Source organism: Prunus persica, chromosome G7, assembly GCF_000346465.2.
Source record: "Prunus persica cultivar Lovell chromosome G7, Prunus_persica_NCBIv2, whole genome shotgun sequence".
Lineage (NCBI taxonomy): Eukaryota > Viridiplantae > Streptophyta > Magnoliopsida > Rosales > Rosaceae > Prunus > Prunus persica.
In genome coordinates, this window is record NC_034015.1 from 7,358,956 (window position 1) to 7,375,991 (window position 17,036).

A 17,036-nucleotide genomic window follows, 5' to 3' on the forward strand; every position below is an offset into this window, starting at 1 on the left:
AGAACCTTTCCTAGAAGAACAAGTGCTCCAAACCACTATATTAGTGGCTCCTTTGTCTAACAACAAGAAGAAGAAGATGTTTTTAGGTGCCTAACAAAGCATTATAGCCCAACAAAACAAAGAACGTGCAAGAAAAAGGCAGAGCCCATACAACAAGAAGCCAAAGAAGGCCTAACAAAGCATCCAACACAAAGATGTAATAATCATGCTTTCGTTTTTGAGTTCTGAAATTAAAACTCAAAAAGTAGAAGTAATTAACAATGAGGTATGCAGGTGTCCTTTCCAGGAAAGAAATGCCAAACAAAATTGTGTGGAAAATAAAGAGTAGAGAACAAGAGGCCAAAAAACAAACATATTTTAGCCTGTTTATAAGACTTGCTGACAGTAAATGCAGCAAATGTGTTTTTTTTCTCTTCCAATGCGACTGAAGTATCAAAGCTGAGCATGGAGTGACGTTGTTTCAACTCAAGAAATGAGTAATTGTATGAGCTTAGAGTGAGCCCAAATTGCTTGAATTCATCATGTTAAGAAAAATAAATCATTAAAAACACTAAGAAGTTAAGTAAAATTAGTCTATCTCAAATTATCAACTTCACCACATCCACAGAGACTTATAAGTAACTACCAGTCACAAGTTCACAACAAAAGATGAAAGCATATAATTTGTTAAAGAGAGGTCTTGCGCATAACATTGAGTCATAAGCTTCGATGCATTCTTTGTGCGCCTAACTTTATGAGGCACTGAAAACATGCAAATGAATACAAAATGGATGAAACAGAAATTGATAAATCACCAAGCAAATCTGACACTTGAAGAGAGAAGCCCCCAGACTAAAGAGAACACCACGAAGTCAGCTCCTACAATTTTTCAATCAACAAAAATTTCTCCACCTATCGAGGAAGAATGCCGTTGACAGAGAAGCAATCTCATATTCTTTCCTATATATTCAGACTATTGTATTTACTAACTGTTTAGCTTTGCACAGAGTCAACTCTATTTATTATAAATTTCTGGTGAATACAGAACAAACCCAACGGGCTTCAATCTTATTTCAGCTTCTGATTCCACCAACAAATCAAAAGAAAATGTCTGTAAAAAAAATTAGATCACTTCAACTAACAAGATGAATTTTTTACGGATTGACCTTTCAGATTTCAATCAATGTTTTACAGTCCTTCTGCTGGTTTGCTCAACATCTCGTGATGCTTCTAGGAAAGGCCAATTAGTAAACAAAGTAGGCCAGCTTTTGTCATGAACTTGTTACTTTTCCCTTTATGGTGTAACGTTGTCAGCAGTTGTATATTTAAGACAGATTACTGATATGCGAGGTGCAGGTTATGCTCTCTTATATGGATTACTAATAAGAGATTCAATTTTTCTTTAATTTGATCCAGGATAATTATCAAGTGAACTTCGTTAGATTAAAATGTATGACACATAACTTATAAATCATACACTTATACATATGTTCTCATAGGTGTGGAGACGATACCGGGGAGTTCCTATCGACATAACAAATTGTTTACCCATTTTTGGCCTGTTCACCAATGAAGTTGGGTACTTTCAACGAGTACTTTACATGCAAAATTCCTATGGAAATAACTCTCTTGCCTTTTCTCACGCATAGAAGGACATGAGCTTCTCGCTTAAATTCTTGCATTCTAATCTGTCAGCTCTTTCCACCTGTATATAATATATAAGATATTGGTTAGTTGTGGCACTTTGTAAACAAATTAGTTAGATCGAAGCAAGCTAAATATATGTTGTACAAAATTAACATACCTGAAGATGTATATTATAGAAGACCCTCCCTCCAGATGACTGGAAGGAAGAAGCATTTAGAACTTGAAGCCCCTCCTCCTCCAAATTTAGCAATATCTCAGACAATAGATTGTTGTGGGTCTTCAAGGTAGATATTTGAATTGCTACTGCTCTATCACTAAGCCGATAGGTTGAAACGGCAGATGATGAGCTCCGAGCTGTGCTTTTTATTCGCTTCTCCTCATGCATTGCAGCTTCTTGCTTACAAGCTCTTGATAAGAGCTCCCCCCTCTTTCGAATTAATCCCTCCACTAGCTTTTGAAGCTCTGGTATGTATTTCAGCACGTGCGAAATTGTATTCGGAATGCTTAATTTTTTCTGTAACAATCACATGGAATTAAAGAAAGTTATGCGGTGTTCATAACTTTCTTGTGTTTAAAATTGAAAGTTTCTAATACTCCAAAAGTTTTCCTCATCATATAGTTACATATGTGGTCAGACTGTTAATTCCGGCTGTACATGTAGATAAGGTGAGTTTTTGTTTGAATCCACAATCCAAATTCATAGTCTGCCCTGCTGATATATTACATGCCAAATATCTGACAAGAGAAATGAGGAAACTGATGCAGCTCGATGTTAATAAAATTATCATTTTGTACGTACCCCTTGATCGACAGGAAGCAGTGAACGCAATGAGGAATACAAGCTGTTCATCTTCTTGCGACGGTCACGCTCGCTAGCATTATGGTTAAGCTTCTTCGCCATTGTGGAAACGCCGGAGTAATCGCCGCTGATAGTAGTGGAACGATCGAGGTCAACTTGCGGCTGATGAGATGGAAGGATATGAAGGAAGGACTCTGCACTTTGATCAATGGAACTGTCTCTGTAGAAGTAGTTCTGGTCATGACTTAAGAGATCCTCTGAAGGCCATGCAATCGTTGAAAACAAAGGAGGAGATAAAGCTAGCATGATGTGATGATCAGTTAATTTGGGGCTGCGTTTTGGCCAAATTTTCTTAGAAAGTGAGATGATCATGTCATCTATATATACAAATAGCTGTCGTTTTCATGATTCATCTCAGCATTTGTTAATTAAAATATTGTTTTTTTTTTCCTTTAAAAAATGAAAATATGCTTTACAATAAGATGGTTGTGAAAATGACTTGTCCACTTCCACTGCGTGTGGGCATGTGCCCTTTGTTGGGGGAGCGATCTACGTAGCTTAACCTTATGTATTAGTAGTATTAAGGTTTAGAGTTCAGTCTTTAATAGTAGTAATAATAATAATAAACTCAAGTAATAAGTCACGTTACCGGACACCTGATTTTTTAGATGAAAAAATAGTTGAAATTCGAAAAATTTGATAATAAGGGCAAAATTGGATGTTTTAATGAGTTCGGATGGTAACTTGGCTTATTTTTTAGTTATGCGAGTTAAGTTCAATTAACGTTATAGTTCGAGTTTAAGTAAAACAGCTGAAAATCCAATTGGAAAACATAGAGATAGAGACCCAAATAAGTCATGATAATTAGTTATCTCTCACTCTAGATGTTTATGCATAGAGGCGATGATATTGCAGTTTCGTTCTTTGAGTAACACTAGAGGGATTGTACTTTTTTGCCACATTAATTCGATCATTATAGTGTGACAGTTTTTTAAATTAATAATTTACTCTATAATTTATGTAATAAGAACACATCAATTGCAACATAATATGATCTAGTGTCGTTTTATCTTTGAGGTCTCTAGAGTTGGGTTGTATAAACATGTTATATATTGTTAAAATTCCCAACTTTGTTTTCGAATACTTGGAGTTGAGAAATGTCGTTGATATAAAAGATGAGAGTTTTTTTTTTCAAATGCATTTCATGTTCCTGCAAGCTCCTCTTTGGGCAGTTGGAAATACAAAGGGTAATTAAATGCTTCGTGGGTTCTTTTTCAGGAGAAAAAAAAAAAAGTCTCGCTCTCGTAGATATAAGCTTACTCAAGTTAGTTATAATAAATATGATCTTCACTCTGTATCCGAGTTCAAATCCTTTTATCCATAGTTTAGATTAAATTAAAATAAAATCTTGTCTGTATAAAAGAAAAACAAAAACAAAAAGCAAAAAATTGTCTCGGGTTTGGCTGAAGTTAAAACTGCAAAGGAAAAGAGTTGGTGAGATTTCTTGCAAGATTCACAAATAGTCGGAAGTGCAGACAGCGCGTGTCAAGCGTTAACATACACGAGGCCACGACGGAGTTTGCTACTTATTCCACGTGTATAAGCTGCTGTGTCCCATGGAGACCGCACGCGCATCCTCCTTATATGCAGAAACAAACATTTGTATCTATATATTTCACAAGCAACAAATGACGTTTGTTTAGTTGACATTTTCCCTTGCACTGTGTTTTTCCTGTGCAGATGGTTTTCAAGTGTGCACAAGGGCGGATTTATGCCTAGGCTGAGTTGGGATCCAGCCTAGGGGAAGATTTCTAAATATTAAATATGATTTAAATTTTATAAGTTTATTCATACTCCAATAAATATTAGTCTACTGTACTAAATAAATATAATAAATTAATAATAGTCCAATCTAAGTAAAGTAAATAATAGTTAGTTTTCTATTTAAAATAAGCCCACCCCAGAAGCATATAGGAAATAATAAATATCAATCCAAACCTATATAAATTTGATTAGAAGCAGACCTCACACTTAGGCTCTACCAACTTGAGCTATTTTAATAGTACTGATATTAGACTACACCCACAGAGGGCAAACATCAAAAGATTTATTCTAGCCACTCAAAACACCATATTTGGACCTTGAGAGCCAAGAGGAAATAGCTCTCCTCCTCTAAAAAATTGTACCAACCTATTTTTACTGGGTTCTTCAATCTTGGTAATTTTTTCTCATTTTTTATATATATTCAATATTCAATTTTAATTGTTGTTAAGTTTTCATGATTTAGGGTTTGGTGAAATTTTTTGGAGATTATTGATATATGTTTTATTTTTCAACTTGAATTATTAATTAGCATATACGATTTTTGGTGTCTAGTATTTCTTGTTAGGATATCATGTCACATGATGATAATAGACCGACAAAAGAGAGGAAAAACTATTTATTCATTCTTTAAAAAAAGTGATAACGATAACAAATCTAATGTTAATACTTCAATTCCTGAGGAACTTCTTGAACTCGGATCTCAAGTAGTTGAACTGACAGGACCCGACCCAAATTCCCTTTTGGAATCCGAGTCGAACCCTATTTGTGATCGACACCTGGCCGATTCGAGTCCACTCCGTGTCTAAGGACTTGTTTCGTCGCGCTCTACGCAACGATGCAAGTGGAATAGTCAAATTCTTTCTCGGTCAAAAAGTCAACTTTTCCTTTACTAGAATATTCCAAGGGCAAAAGTGTCCTTTCCTCTTAATAGTTTAATAGTTAAATATTAATTAAGGTTTGGGTTATTACATGAACCCAAAGAGTTTGATATTGCTTATTCAGAATAGGATCCTGGGAAACGCATTCCAATTTGTGAACACCCAATCAATCAACGTGATGAGATTCGAAGGGCAAGCTCTTTAAATGTTTTTGCAATTGAACATATTTTTTTGAAGTTGGACAATGTGTTTGATTTGATATTTAGTTATAGTTTGTACTTCTTTTGTATTATATTTGCTTGTCATGTGACTTTGTTTGATTTATAAAATTTTATTTACATTTTTGTTTCAAGAGACAAAAAGCTTATAATATATCTCTTCTGAAAATAAAATTATTTAGCCTACCCCTATAGAAATTCCTGGATCCACCATTAAATGTGCATTAATTAATTTTAATATAAGCTCATTGATTATCTTTCCACGTTAACTAAGCTCATATATATATATATATATATATATATATTAACTATCATATTCTTTTCTGACGAATCATATAGTCCTATGATTTCATTAAATCATAGACTAATAAAGTAATCAAATGAATGGTAATTACATTGAAATGATAGAAAATGATATATGAGTTAATATATGCTCTAAAGTTGAAAATATCATAAAAATTATTAAAAGGGGTTCCTGCCATTATAGGAATTGAAATCGGGAATTGAATTCAATATAGGACTTACTCTTTTAGAAGATGCCATGCCGCCACTTGGACTTGAACCGAGATGCTCTAGCATTGCTTCCTAAGAGCAGTGTGTCTATCGATTTCACCATAGCGGCTTATTTGAAATCATAATAACCTATTTTTATTCAATCGTCGAGATTGAAGGAGTTAATTAAATGCAATATTTTTTTAGAAAACCATTAAATTGATGAATAAAAACTCATTTAAGAATTAGGGATTTAAACGTTTTCGTTAATAATATTTATTATTTTAGAATGTCAAAAATGTAGTTTTTCATAAGCATAACTTTATGTTTTCCTAAAACAAAAATGTTACGGTTGTAACTAGATTATTTTGACTTCAATCCATGGATAGAACTAAAAACAATGTTCTGTCTCGTTTGCATTTTTTAATAATTCATTTATTTTATTAATTTAAAATAAAAAAATGAATTTTATAAATAAAATATAATTTTTATATAACACAATTTCAGTGATACACTCAAGGGGTTTTTGTAAATATTTGCATATTAGTTTTATATGAATTCTTAGGGTTTTTCGGTGTGTAGAGAATTTGTGTTAAGATTTAGCAACCCGATTAAGTTAGGTATTAGTATGGGTGTATCAATTATATATCCTGTTATGTATATATACATACAGAGATCTTCCATTGAGTGATACCCTTGTAAGGCTCACTCCGGATTGTATTTCACAAATCCACACTATCTATTTTGTAGATATTCATTCAAAGATCATCTCTATAAAAAATCACTTGAATCCGATATCACTTGAGCACCCAATTAAATTATTAAAATTTAAATACTTTCTTAAAGCACTGTGTTCATTGGTTTTGTATGACACAATTAGATGTCTAAACGGTTTCTGATTTGTCTAATTTTTTGTACAGATGATCTGTAAATGAAGACCTAAAAAATAGATGGTTTGAATGGTGAATTTTTTTTTTTCGTAGGGTACCCTAAAGGGTGTCTCTTAAATAAAATTATTTGAGGGATCCCTCAATAGAGGGCCAAGGGTAGGCGTGGTCCGAATTGAATCGGTTTCACTTCAAAATTCGAGACCAAACCAATTACAATAAAACGGTTTAGTTCAATTCGGTATTGAAAAAGTAAGGATGGAAACCGAACCAGCCCAATTTAAGACGTTTTGGTTCAATTTGGGTCTAAGCCCAATTCTTTTTTATTTTCCGTTTGTAAGCCCAATTATTTTATTTTTTTCATTCTCATTTCTAGCGTATCAAACCATCCTAAAATTTAACACACTTATATAATTAAAATTCAAATATCAATAACTTAAGTTTCATCAAACCTATCAACATCCTTATATAGTTATTATCGAATGAAAGGAATACACATGTAATATAAAATAAAATAAATATAAATAAACAAGTAGATCGTCGGGTTCAGTTTAGGTCGGTTTGTCAAAACTCAAAACCAAGTCAAACCAAACCATCACGGTCCAATTTCCTTTTTAAACCGTTTGAATTCTCTTTAGATCAAAATGAAACCAAACTAGCTATTACAGTTTGCTTGGGCCAGTTTAGTCAGTCGGCCGAATTAATGTGTCCACCCCTAATTATAGGAATCAAAACAAGAGTGGAGCCTACAAAAAATCAACAATCATACTGCTGCTTCATTTTTCAAGAGTGGGACTCCATAATAAGGGCGGTATTGTGATTACAGGTAATCATCATGAGTCATGATTAATCACTCTTATAGTAAAAATGATAGAAATTGTTTGTCTAATTTAAAGTAAATTTAATTATGACAGTAAAAAGGGATAATGACAGGACCCGCCCGAATTTTTCAAAATCTGAGATGAATTTTGTGGAATTCCCTACATCACCCCGATGCTGAGCCTACTTACTAAAGAACATGACTTTTTGCCCAAATTTCGGAAGAGTCTCCCTTGTAATTTGATCATTCCCCAAATTTCAACCTGCGTAAAACACATTTGATATCCACAACTGGCAGTATGCACAAGATAATTTCATGCAAATCACATAATCGGCCTCTGACCTTCAAATAATTCGAAACAAAACCACCAACAAACTCTAAACAATGCAAATATAAACTCAAACACATTTATGAACGCCATTTATTTTGATCTAATCCCTATCGTCTCCCTATTGTCTCTATGAAACAATGGGAAGACGTCCTGTTATGTTCTTGACTAGAGGTTAAGAAAAAAAAATTTCCATCATCTAAATTCTCAAATATTAAACGTACGAAATTTAAACCTCCTAACAATACTGCATCTCATTTTCACCTAAATTTCAGGACCGACAATAAGGTCCGAACCAATCTCCATTACACAACATGAGTAAAGTTTAGCCCGCGGCTGCACCTAGGCACTACTCTAGGCTGCCTACGTACCCTTACTAAGGGATCAAGCTACACGTAGTTCTTCCTACTAAAATTCGATTCCAAACACATACAATACCTTTGTTCATCTCTCTGTTATTCACATAATCTCCCCATACGCCGGAAATTCCGACGCCACGTATAGGGTCTGTCATCACGCTGGATAACTTACGCCACGTGTGACCTAACAATCTAGCATCTCCCCTTACGCCGGAAATTCTAATGCCACGTATGAGGTCTGTCCTCACTCCGGATAACCTACGCTATGTGGGACCTAACAATCATATCATCTCCTCCATACGCTGGAAATTCCAACGCCACGTATGAGGTCTGTCTCAATGCCTAAAAATCCTATGCCACGCGAAACCTAACAATCACATAATCTCCCCATATGCTGGAAATTCCAATGCCACATATGGGATCTGTCATCTCACCGGAAAATCCTATGCCACGGGTGACCTGACAATCATATAATCTCCCAATACGCCGAAAATTCCAACGCCACGTATGAGGTCTGTCAACACGCCGGATAACCTACGCCACGTGCTACCTCAACATAATATCATAATATCTCCACATAAGCCAGAAATTCCAAAGCCAAGTATGGGGCTTGTCCGCACACCGAATAACCTACGCCACGTGGGACCTAACAATCACAGGGTGGTACTTAGGGTAGTGCGTATAGCACTTCAAACTGACATACTCTCACTTATTTAAACTAATACTAGAGGTATTCCCACTTTAATGATACCAGTCTATAATAGACTGCAACGTAATTTAATCAGAAAAATAATATTATTTCTAGACCAACGATCATTCACACAAACATAAATTTCATAATTTCCATTATTAAAATAATATCTAAAAGTTTCCTTCAATAATAATAAACACTCTAAAAATCTCAACCTAGTCAACACAGCTCAACAACGCTCGAGACCTTTCACTAGGGTCATTATAATCCTCCTAGGAAGGTAAAACTACCTCGGAAGACTCACAGTCAACCAAGGGTCAAACTACTCAAACTTGGTCAAAGGCCCACGGGGCCCACGACCTCCAAATTCTAATCCGAAAGTTCCTATGAGTTCTACAAGGTTTAGGACACTCGTCTTGCAAGTTTGGTCCAGATTGGACGGTTAGATCGCTCACGATAGCACGATCTGACGGTTAATATAAACATAAACTTTAAATTAGTAAATCGGAACATCCAGGACTCTGATTCACGATCCGTGAATTCCTACACGATCCTAGAAATGCCTAGATTAATAAATTCAAGACCATCCAACGGTCCCAACCTATCAAACCCGGATAACGCGCAATAGGCGATATCCGTTCGAGACTCAAACGGTATCCAAATTGAAATCCGAGCACACCTACACACTCGTGAGAATTAGGAGATTACATCGGGACATAGTGCCCTTTTTCTACAGTGCCCACGCCCCGCCGCACGCTTTGGCAGCGTGTGGGTGCCCAGAGCGATTACGCATCTCCGAAAAATCTCAAAACCACGGCTCCAAACTCCTACCCTAGGTATAACACCCTATTTGGAACCACTTTTGTTCTTGGACCTACCTCAAAAACTGATCGGAAGTGGCTGGAATCACGATCCCAAACTTGGCCGAATTTCAATTCGTAAATCGAATTACCTACGCTAGGAATTGATCGAATCCTACCCAACAAGCAGCTAAAGCATGAAAAGTAGGTGAGAAATCATACCTTGATCGCCAACAATGGCGGCTGAAGAAGGAAGATCGGAGCCGGTGAAGTTCGAGCTAAAATCGACCAAAAATCATCTTTTTTCGACGACTGGAGCGGCGGCCGATGTCGGGGAAGGGCCGGGTCGTGACGCTGAGGTCGAGCCGATCCTTTTGGCATCGGTCCTATCCGCAGCCGTGGCCGGTGGCTGGAGTTTCAAAGAGAGAGTGAGAGACCGTCGGGGAGAGAGAGAGAGAGAGAGAGAGAGAGAGAGAGAGAGAGAGAGAGAGAGAGAGAAATCTGATTTTATCAAACCATTTTTGCCAAAATTACGGTTATGCCACTGAGGATATTTTGATCGTATCTCTCTCGTTACAACTCCGATTCGAGCCCACCACGTGTCTACGAACTCATCTAGCCGTGCTCTACGCAAGGTACAGTCGAAATTCCCAAATTTCTTCCCGGTCAAAAAGTCAACTTTAATCCTAATAAAATATTTTAAGGGTAAAATGGTATTTTCTCTCAATAAATTAATATTCACTAATTTATTTAGGACCGGATCGTTACAGATAAAAAATTAGTTTTTGGGTCAATCATTATTAGATTTAGCTACTTGAAAGAATTCCTCAACATATGTGTGTTACTTTCCATTCCGATGGGATTAAGTGAAGAGCAAGTTAGACTTTGACTTTTCCCTTTCTCATTGAAGGATAAAGCCAAGGTATTGCTCAACTCTTTCACTGCCGATCTGCCACTAGTTGGGAAGATTTGGTCGAGAAGTTCATATTAAAGTGCTTCCTCGCTCAAAACACGAACGCTTTGGGGAAAGAGATTATGGGTTTTGCTCAATAGGATGGAGATCCGTTTTAATTAAGAAAGTTGGAAGAGCTATAAAGATATGTTTTTTAGGTATCCTTCCTCGTCATGGTTTTATCACATGTGGCGAAAGGTCCAATAGTTTTTTGAAGGTTTCAATCCCGAAGTCGAAGCACGTTTGAGTCAAGGGTTTTTATGCCCACCCCTAGGGTTTTTATGAACTTAATAACTTCCCCCTCTATTGTGTTGTCAGCTGTTGATGTTAGGACAGATTGTCAATTTTTGCCGCCAAAAATCAGTTATTTCCAACGGCAAAAGAACTCTTTTCTGAGGGCAATTTTGGTGTCGGAAATAGTGAACACTTCATTGACCTATTTCCGACGGTTGGTACTTTATTATCGAAATAGTGTTTGTTCCGAGGATATTTGGAGTCCCTCGGAAAAAATTGGTCGCCAATGACTACTTTCTTTGTAGTTTTGTTGCCATGCCCTTTGATCATGGCTTCCAATTTTCAGCTAGTATTTACATGGCATTGTCTAACTCCCATGGTTTAGACTAATCTTCTCCATAAGTACCTGCTACACACTGCACGTCAGAACCAAAGAATTCCTATGGGAATAACTCCTGCCTTTTCTCAGGCATAGAAGGACATGAGCTTCTCGCTTAAATTCTCGCATTCTAATCTGTAACTTCGTTCCACCTGTATATAATATGAAGAAAAGATATATAAGTAGGGATATTCGTCTATGAAGAAAAGATATATAAGTAGGGATATATAAATATGTTGTACAAAATTAACTTACCTGAAGATGTAAATTATAGAAGACCCTCTCTCCAGATGACTCCAAGAAAGAAGCATTTAGTACTTGAAGCCCCTCCTCCTCCAAATTTAGCAATATCTCAGATAATAGATTGTTGTGAGTCTTCAAGGTAGATATTTGAATTGCTAATTCTCTATCACTAAGCCGATAGGTTGAAACAGCAGGTAATGATGAGCTTCGAGCTGTGCTTTTCATGTCCTTCTCCTCCCGCATAACATCTTCTTGATTAGAAGCTCTTGATAAAAGCTCCTCCCTCTTTCGAATTAGTCCCTCCACTTGCTTTTGGAGCTCCGGTATGTATTTCAGCACTCGCGAAATTGTATCCGGAATGCTTAATTTTTTCTGTAACAATCACATGGAATTTTCATAACTGTGAGTATGTAGAAGTAGTATTCTGTAGTTTCTTGTCTTTAGTATTGAAATCTACTAATAACAACTGGGAAATTTCTTCACTTGTGTCGACTGTTAATTCGGACTGTAGATATGTAGATAAGGTGAATTTTTGTTTAAATGTATAGTCCAAATTCATAGTCTGACAACATTTAACATACAAAATTTCCAACGATAAATTACCAAACTAACGCAGTTCAATATTAACGAATGAAATCATTGTGTACGTACCGCTTGATCTGCAGGAAGCAGTGAACGCATTGAAGAATACAAGCTGTTAATCTTCTTGCGACGATCACGCTCACTAGCGTTATGATTAAGCTTCTTAGCCATTGTGGAACCGCTGGAATTGTCCCCGCTGATAGTTGTGGAAAGATCGAGCTCAAATTGTGGCAGCTGAGATGGAAGGATATGAAGGAACGACTCTGCAGTTTGATCAGTGGAACTGTCTCTGTAGAAGTAGTTTTGGTCATAACCTATGGGATCCTCTGAAGGCCATCCAACGGTTGAAAACACAGGAGGAGATAAAGCTAGCATGATGTGATGATCAGTTTGGGGCTGGTTCTGGTCTAATTTGCTTAGAAAGGGAGGTGACCATGTCGGTTATATACAAGTATAAGTTATAACCAGCCATCGTTTTCATGATTCATCTCAGCATTTATAAATTAAAATTTAGAAGATTAGTGCACTTAACTACATAAAATACTGGATTATAATAAAATGGTTGAGAAAATGACTTCTCAACTTCCACAGCGTGTGTGGGCATGTGCCTTTCTGTTGGGAAAGAGATCCAGGTGGCTTAACCTTTAAAAATAATAATAATTAATAATTAAATTAGGTTCCTATACTTTTGGCTTCCATTTGAATTTTATTTATTTATTTATTTGAAATTTTGCTTTCAAAGTAATGACAAAGATTTTAATTCTACATTTTGTGAGCTTGCTATTGATAACAGAAAAGAAGAAGAAGAGTATTTCAGAGATATCATAAACAGAGAAAGAGAAATGGAGAAGATTAAAGGATTTCTGAGTTTTGATTATTAACTAACTTTTACAAAGTATAGCCCACTCTTATATGTAAACAGATTACAGAGGAGCTTAACTGACTAACCACACAGCTTAGCTGTCTAACTAATACACGTGCTAGGTACCAGACTTGTAACAAACTTACTGACTTGCTACCCATAGTTAACATAATAGCCATAGTTAAAATTTTCCCTACTTAGGTAACTCTCTTAACCTAAGATGAGCACAATGCTATGAGAAGATAGGACCATGTAAACCCTTTGTAAAAGCGTCAGCAAGTTGTTCATCTGTTGAAACATATTGAACCAGCAAATCCTTATTCTGCACTCGCTCCCTGACAAAATGGAAATCAATGTCCAAGTGTTTAATTCGAGAATGATATACTGGATTTGAACAAAGAGCCAACGCAGACAGATTATAACAATATGCAACTGGAGGATCTGGCAGATACAACTTCAAGTCTTTTAAAACCTGTCGAATCCAAGCCAAATCAGCAGTAGTATTGGCTAGAGCCCTGTACTCTGCCTCTGTAGAACTTCTAGAAACAGAGCCTTGTTTCTTTGATTGCCAAGATATAGGATTGCTGCCCAAAAATATCACAAAACCTGTTGTAGACCTGCGAGTGTTGATATCCCCTGCCCAGTCGGCATCACTATATGCAGAGAGATTCATATCACCAGCTGTAAAACTCAGGCCAAACGCTAGAGTACCTTGCACATATCTGAGAATCCTTTTCATCAAATGCCAATAAAGATCAGTAGGTTGATTCATGTATTGGCACACTGAGTTGACAGAATAAGCAAGATCTGGTCTAGTAAAAGTCAAATATTGGACAAATCTTTTATCTGTGAATCAGTTATGCAGAGATAATCATTGTATCATAAGCTTTGATTCTATTGGTTTCTGTATACAGGACAAGACAACAAAGGCAATTCTTCTAAAGGGCTCTAGCCATAATGGCTTATATCCCATACTGTGTAAAGTTCTGTCGGCCCGGTTCTTGTCTTCCAGTCCAACAGCTTATCTTGGTCAGTGTGTGAGTTCTACTACATGGCATCAGAGATTGGGTCATCCAACAAATGAGGTGGTGAAGCTTATGCTTAAAGAGTCCAACATGGTTGTTTCAGAAGATGCACAGTTTGATTTGTGTCCTTCATGTCTTCAAGGAAAGATGCACAGGCTGCCTTTTTCAAGTAGTCATGTTAAGACAGAAATTCCTTTTTCTAAGATACACAGTGATGTCTGGGGGCCTTCCCATTTTAAGTCCATTCATGGCTTTCGAATATTTTGTACTCTTCTTAGATGAGTGTACTGGCTTTGTATGGATATATCCCATTTTTAATAAATCTGAGGTGTTCTCCAAATTTCTCAAATTCTTTGCTTTGGTTCAGACTCAATTTAATGCTAAAATTCAACATTTTCAGAGTGATGGTGGTGGCGAGTATATTAGCAAACCATTTACTGACTTCCTTGCCAATCATGGTATTTTGCATCAGTTTACATGTCCATACACCCCACAACAAAATGGTATGGCTGAGAGGAAAAACAGACATGTTGTGGAGACTGCTCTAACTCTTCTGACTGCTGCTAATATGCCTGGACAGTTCTGGTATCATTCTCTTGCACATGCTGTCTACTTAATAAATAGAATGCCAAGTCAGTCCTTAAAGCATCAGGCTCCTTATTTTCGATTGTATGGCAAGCAACCAGAGTTACAATCTTTGAGAATATTTGGCACTGCTGTATATCCATATCTCAGACCTTATAATGTGCATAAGTTTCAACCTCGAACCACTCAATGTGTATTTTTGGGTTATTCTTCAGGGTATAAAGGTGTTTTGTGTTATGATATCGTCACTGACAAGTTTGTCATCTCCAGACATGTGATTCATGATGAATCGGTTTGGCCTTTTAAGTCATTACTGCTCAGTTCAACGACTGCTGTTTCTGAACCTCAGGCAGCGGCACCACATATTCTTTTTTCTTTGCCTTTGCAAGAAGTTACACCTCAGATTACCACAGTCACACCATCTGCTCCTTCAACATCATCTTCTCCTTCTATGCAACCATTAGGTGGTTCATAATCAGTTCTTGTTCCAGAGGTGCATTATTCCCCTTTAGGTGATCATCATCTGCCACTTTCACCTCCTCATGAGCATTCATCTTCCGTACTTCATTGTCTGATTCTTTACCTCTTAATTAATCCTATTAATTTTCATCCCATGCATACTAGACTTAGGGATGGCATAGTACAGAAGAAACAATTTCCTGACTATGTGGGGTATTATACATGTTTGAATGCTCATATTGAATTAGATGAACTTGGTTCTAATACCATGATAACAAAAAAGAAGAAGAAGAGTATTCCAGAGATATCAGAAACAGAGAAAGAAAAATGGAGAAGACTAAAGGATTTCTGAGTTTTGATTATTAACTAACTTTTACAAAGCATAGCCCACTCTTATATGTAAACAGATTACAGAGGAGCTTAACTGACTAACCACACAGCTTAGCTGTCTAACTAATACACGTGCTAGGTACCAGACTTGTAACAAACTTACTGACTTGCTAACCATAGTTAACATAATAGCCATAATTAACAGCTCTTGTTGGCGAACTCCTCCGTATTTTAGATTGGAATTAGGAATGCAATCTATCGTCTTTTTCTATAAAATAAATTGACATCACTTTCAAGTTGTAGTTCCTGGACTTTTTCAAAATTAAGAAGAGAGAGTGAGCAAAAATAATTAAGCAGATTAAGAAGTGCTTTGCAAATGCAGATTGCATGCGCGTGTCATGAATAAAATACACGAGGCCTGGTGAGAGTTTGTTACTTGCTCCACGTGCAAATGCTGCTTTGTCGCATGGAGAGCGCAAATCGCTTCTTCTTCTCCTTCTTATTCCTGCAAGTTTATTAGCAGACTTGCAAACATGACGTTCCCTTTCTTGACATTTTGGCTTCTACTGTGTTTTTTAAGAATAATGGTTTCGAGTGCACATTAATTTATAAGGACAAAGCTAGTCATTGAAATGTTTAATATGCTTTAGTATTTGGATAGACAAAGCTAGTCATTTGGTAACATGTTTTGTTTGTCATTATTTCATTTGTTTAGAAAAATCCAATTGTTTTCCATAGGGTCTTTGATGGGAATGGTTGCTTTGCATGACTAGTCATCTACACTAGTCATCTACACGATTCTTCCGAACACAACTTTTTACTTTCCAGGGTCTGTACTTGAGCATTGACCACTCTCTTATTTTTTAGTTATGTCTCTGGCCGTCAAGTCATGTTGTACATGCTTAATAGGGATCTCGTGCCTTTTGGTGAAATTAATTTTCACTCTCTAAGAACCAGGACCATTGGTTTATCATACAAGCACAAAAGCTCACTTGTCTTCTCCCTATCTCATTTACACCCTTGTTTGAACACTGATGTTGTGTTTATGTATGGTCGTATTTGGATGATGCCACTTTGGTCTATGACTAGTCATCTTGATAAGTTGTGTTCCCACATTTAATGATTTAGCCTAACATAATTCTTGAAATTCTTACGAGTTTGTTGTGCTATATGAGTTTTCGATTGTTGATTAATTTATTTTGTGGTCGTTAAATTTTTGGGGAGGTTTCTTTGAGGTGCCTTTGTTTTGGCACATTCTTGCTAGTTGTTTTATCATTTTCATATATCAATGTTGCCCTCCTAAGCCTTGTCTCGGTTGATTGCTCTCTTCTGTTCTTAGGATGTGTTTATGAAATTGTTGGTCTTTTGATGCCACCTCAAATTTAAACATGCGTGACTAGTCTGTTTCACTTGAATTTGTTCCCACTGGGGCTTGCCCATTGTTTTCCTTGGCTTTTGATGGTTGGATTCTACCCGTAAACCTGAGTATTTTTAGGAAGAGTCAAACTCAAAATCTAACAATTCTCAATGTTGGTACAAACTAAATAGGGAGTCAGTGAAGCTTTATTTCACTCCACTGTAGCTAAAGGGCTCAAATAAGATATGAACGTTGTACACAATCTTTTGTAATGAAAATAAATAGTTATTCAATCTAAGCTTACAC

General features: G+C 36.5%; 1 protein-coding gene and 1 pseudogene across 1 annotated transcript; both read right to left on the reverse strand.

Annotated features, from left to right (window-relative positions):
• Positions 1,391-2,773, reverse strand: LOC18769083 (transcription factor ORG2). Its single transcript, XM_007202842.2, has 3 exons — positions 2,426-2,773; positions 1,784-2,140; positions 1,391-1,684 (listed from the first exon to the last, which is right to left on the reverse strand). Exons 1-3 carry the CDS (start codon positions 2,729-2,731, stop codon positions 1,619-1,621), a joined length of 729 nt encoding a protein of 242 aa, XP_007202904.1. The 5' UTR covers positions 2,732-2,773; the 3' UTR covers positions 1,391-1,618.
• On the reverse strand, positions 11,063-12,520 carry LOC18769937 (annotated as a pseudogene).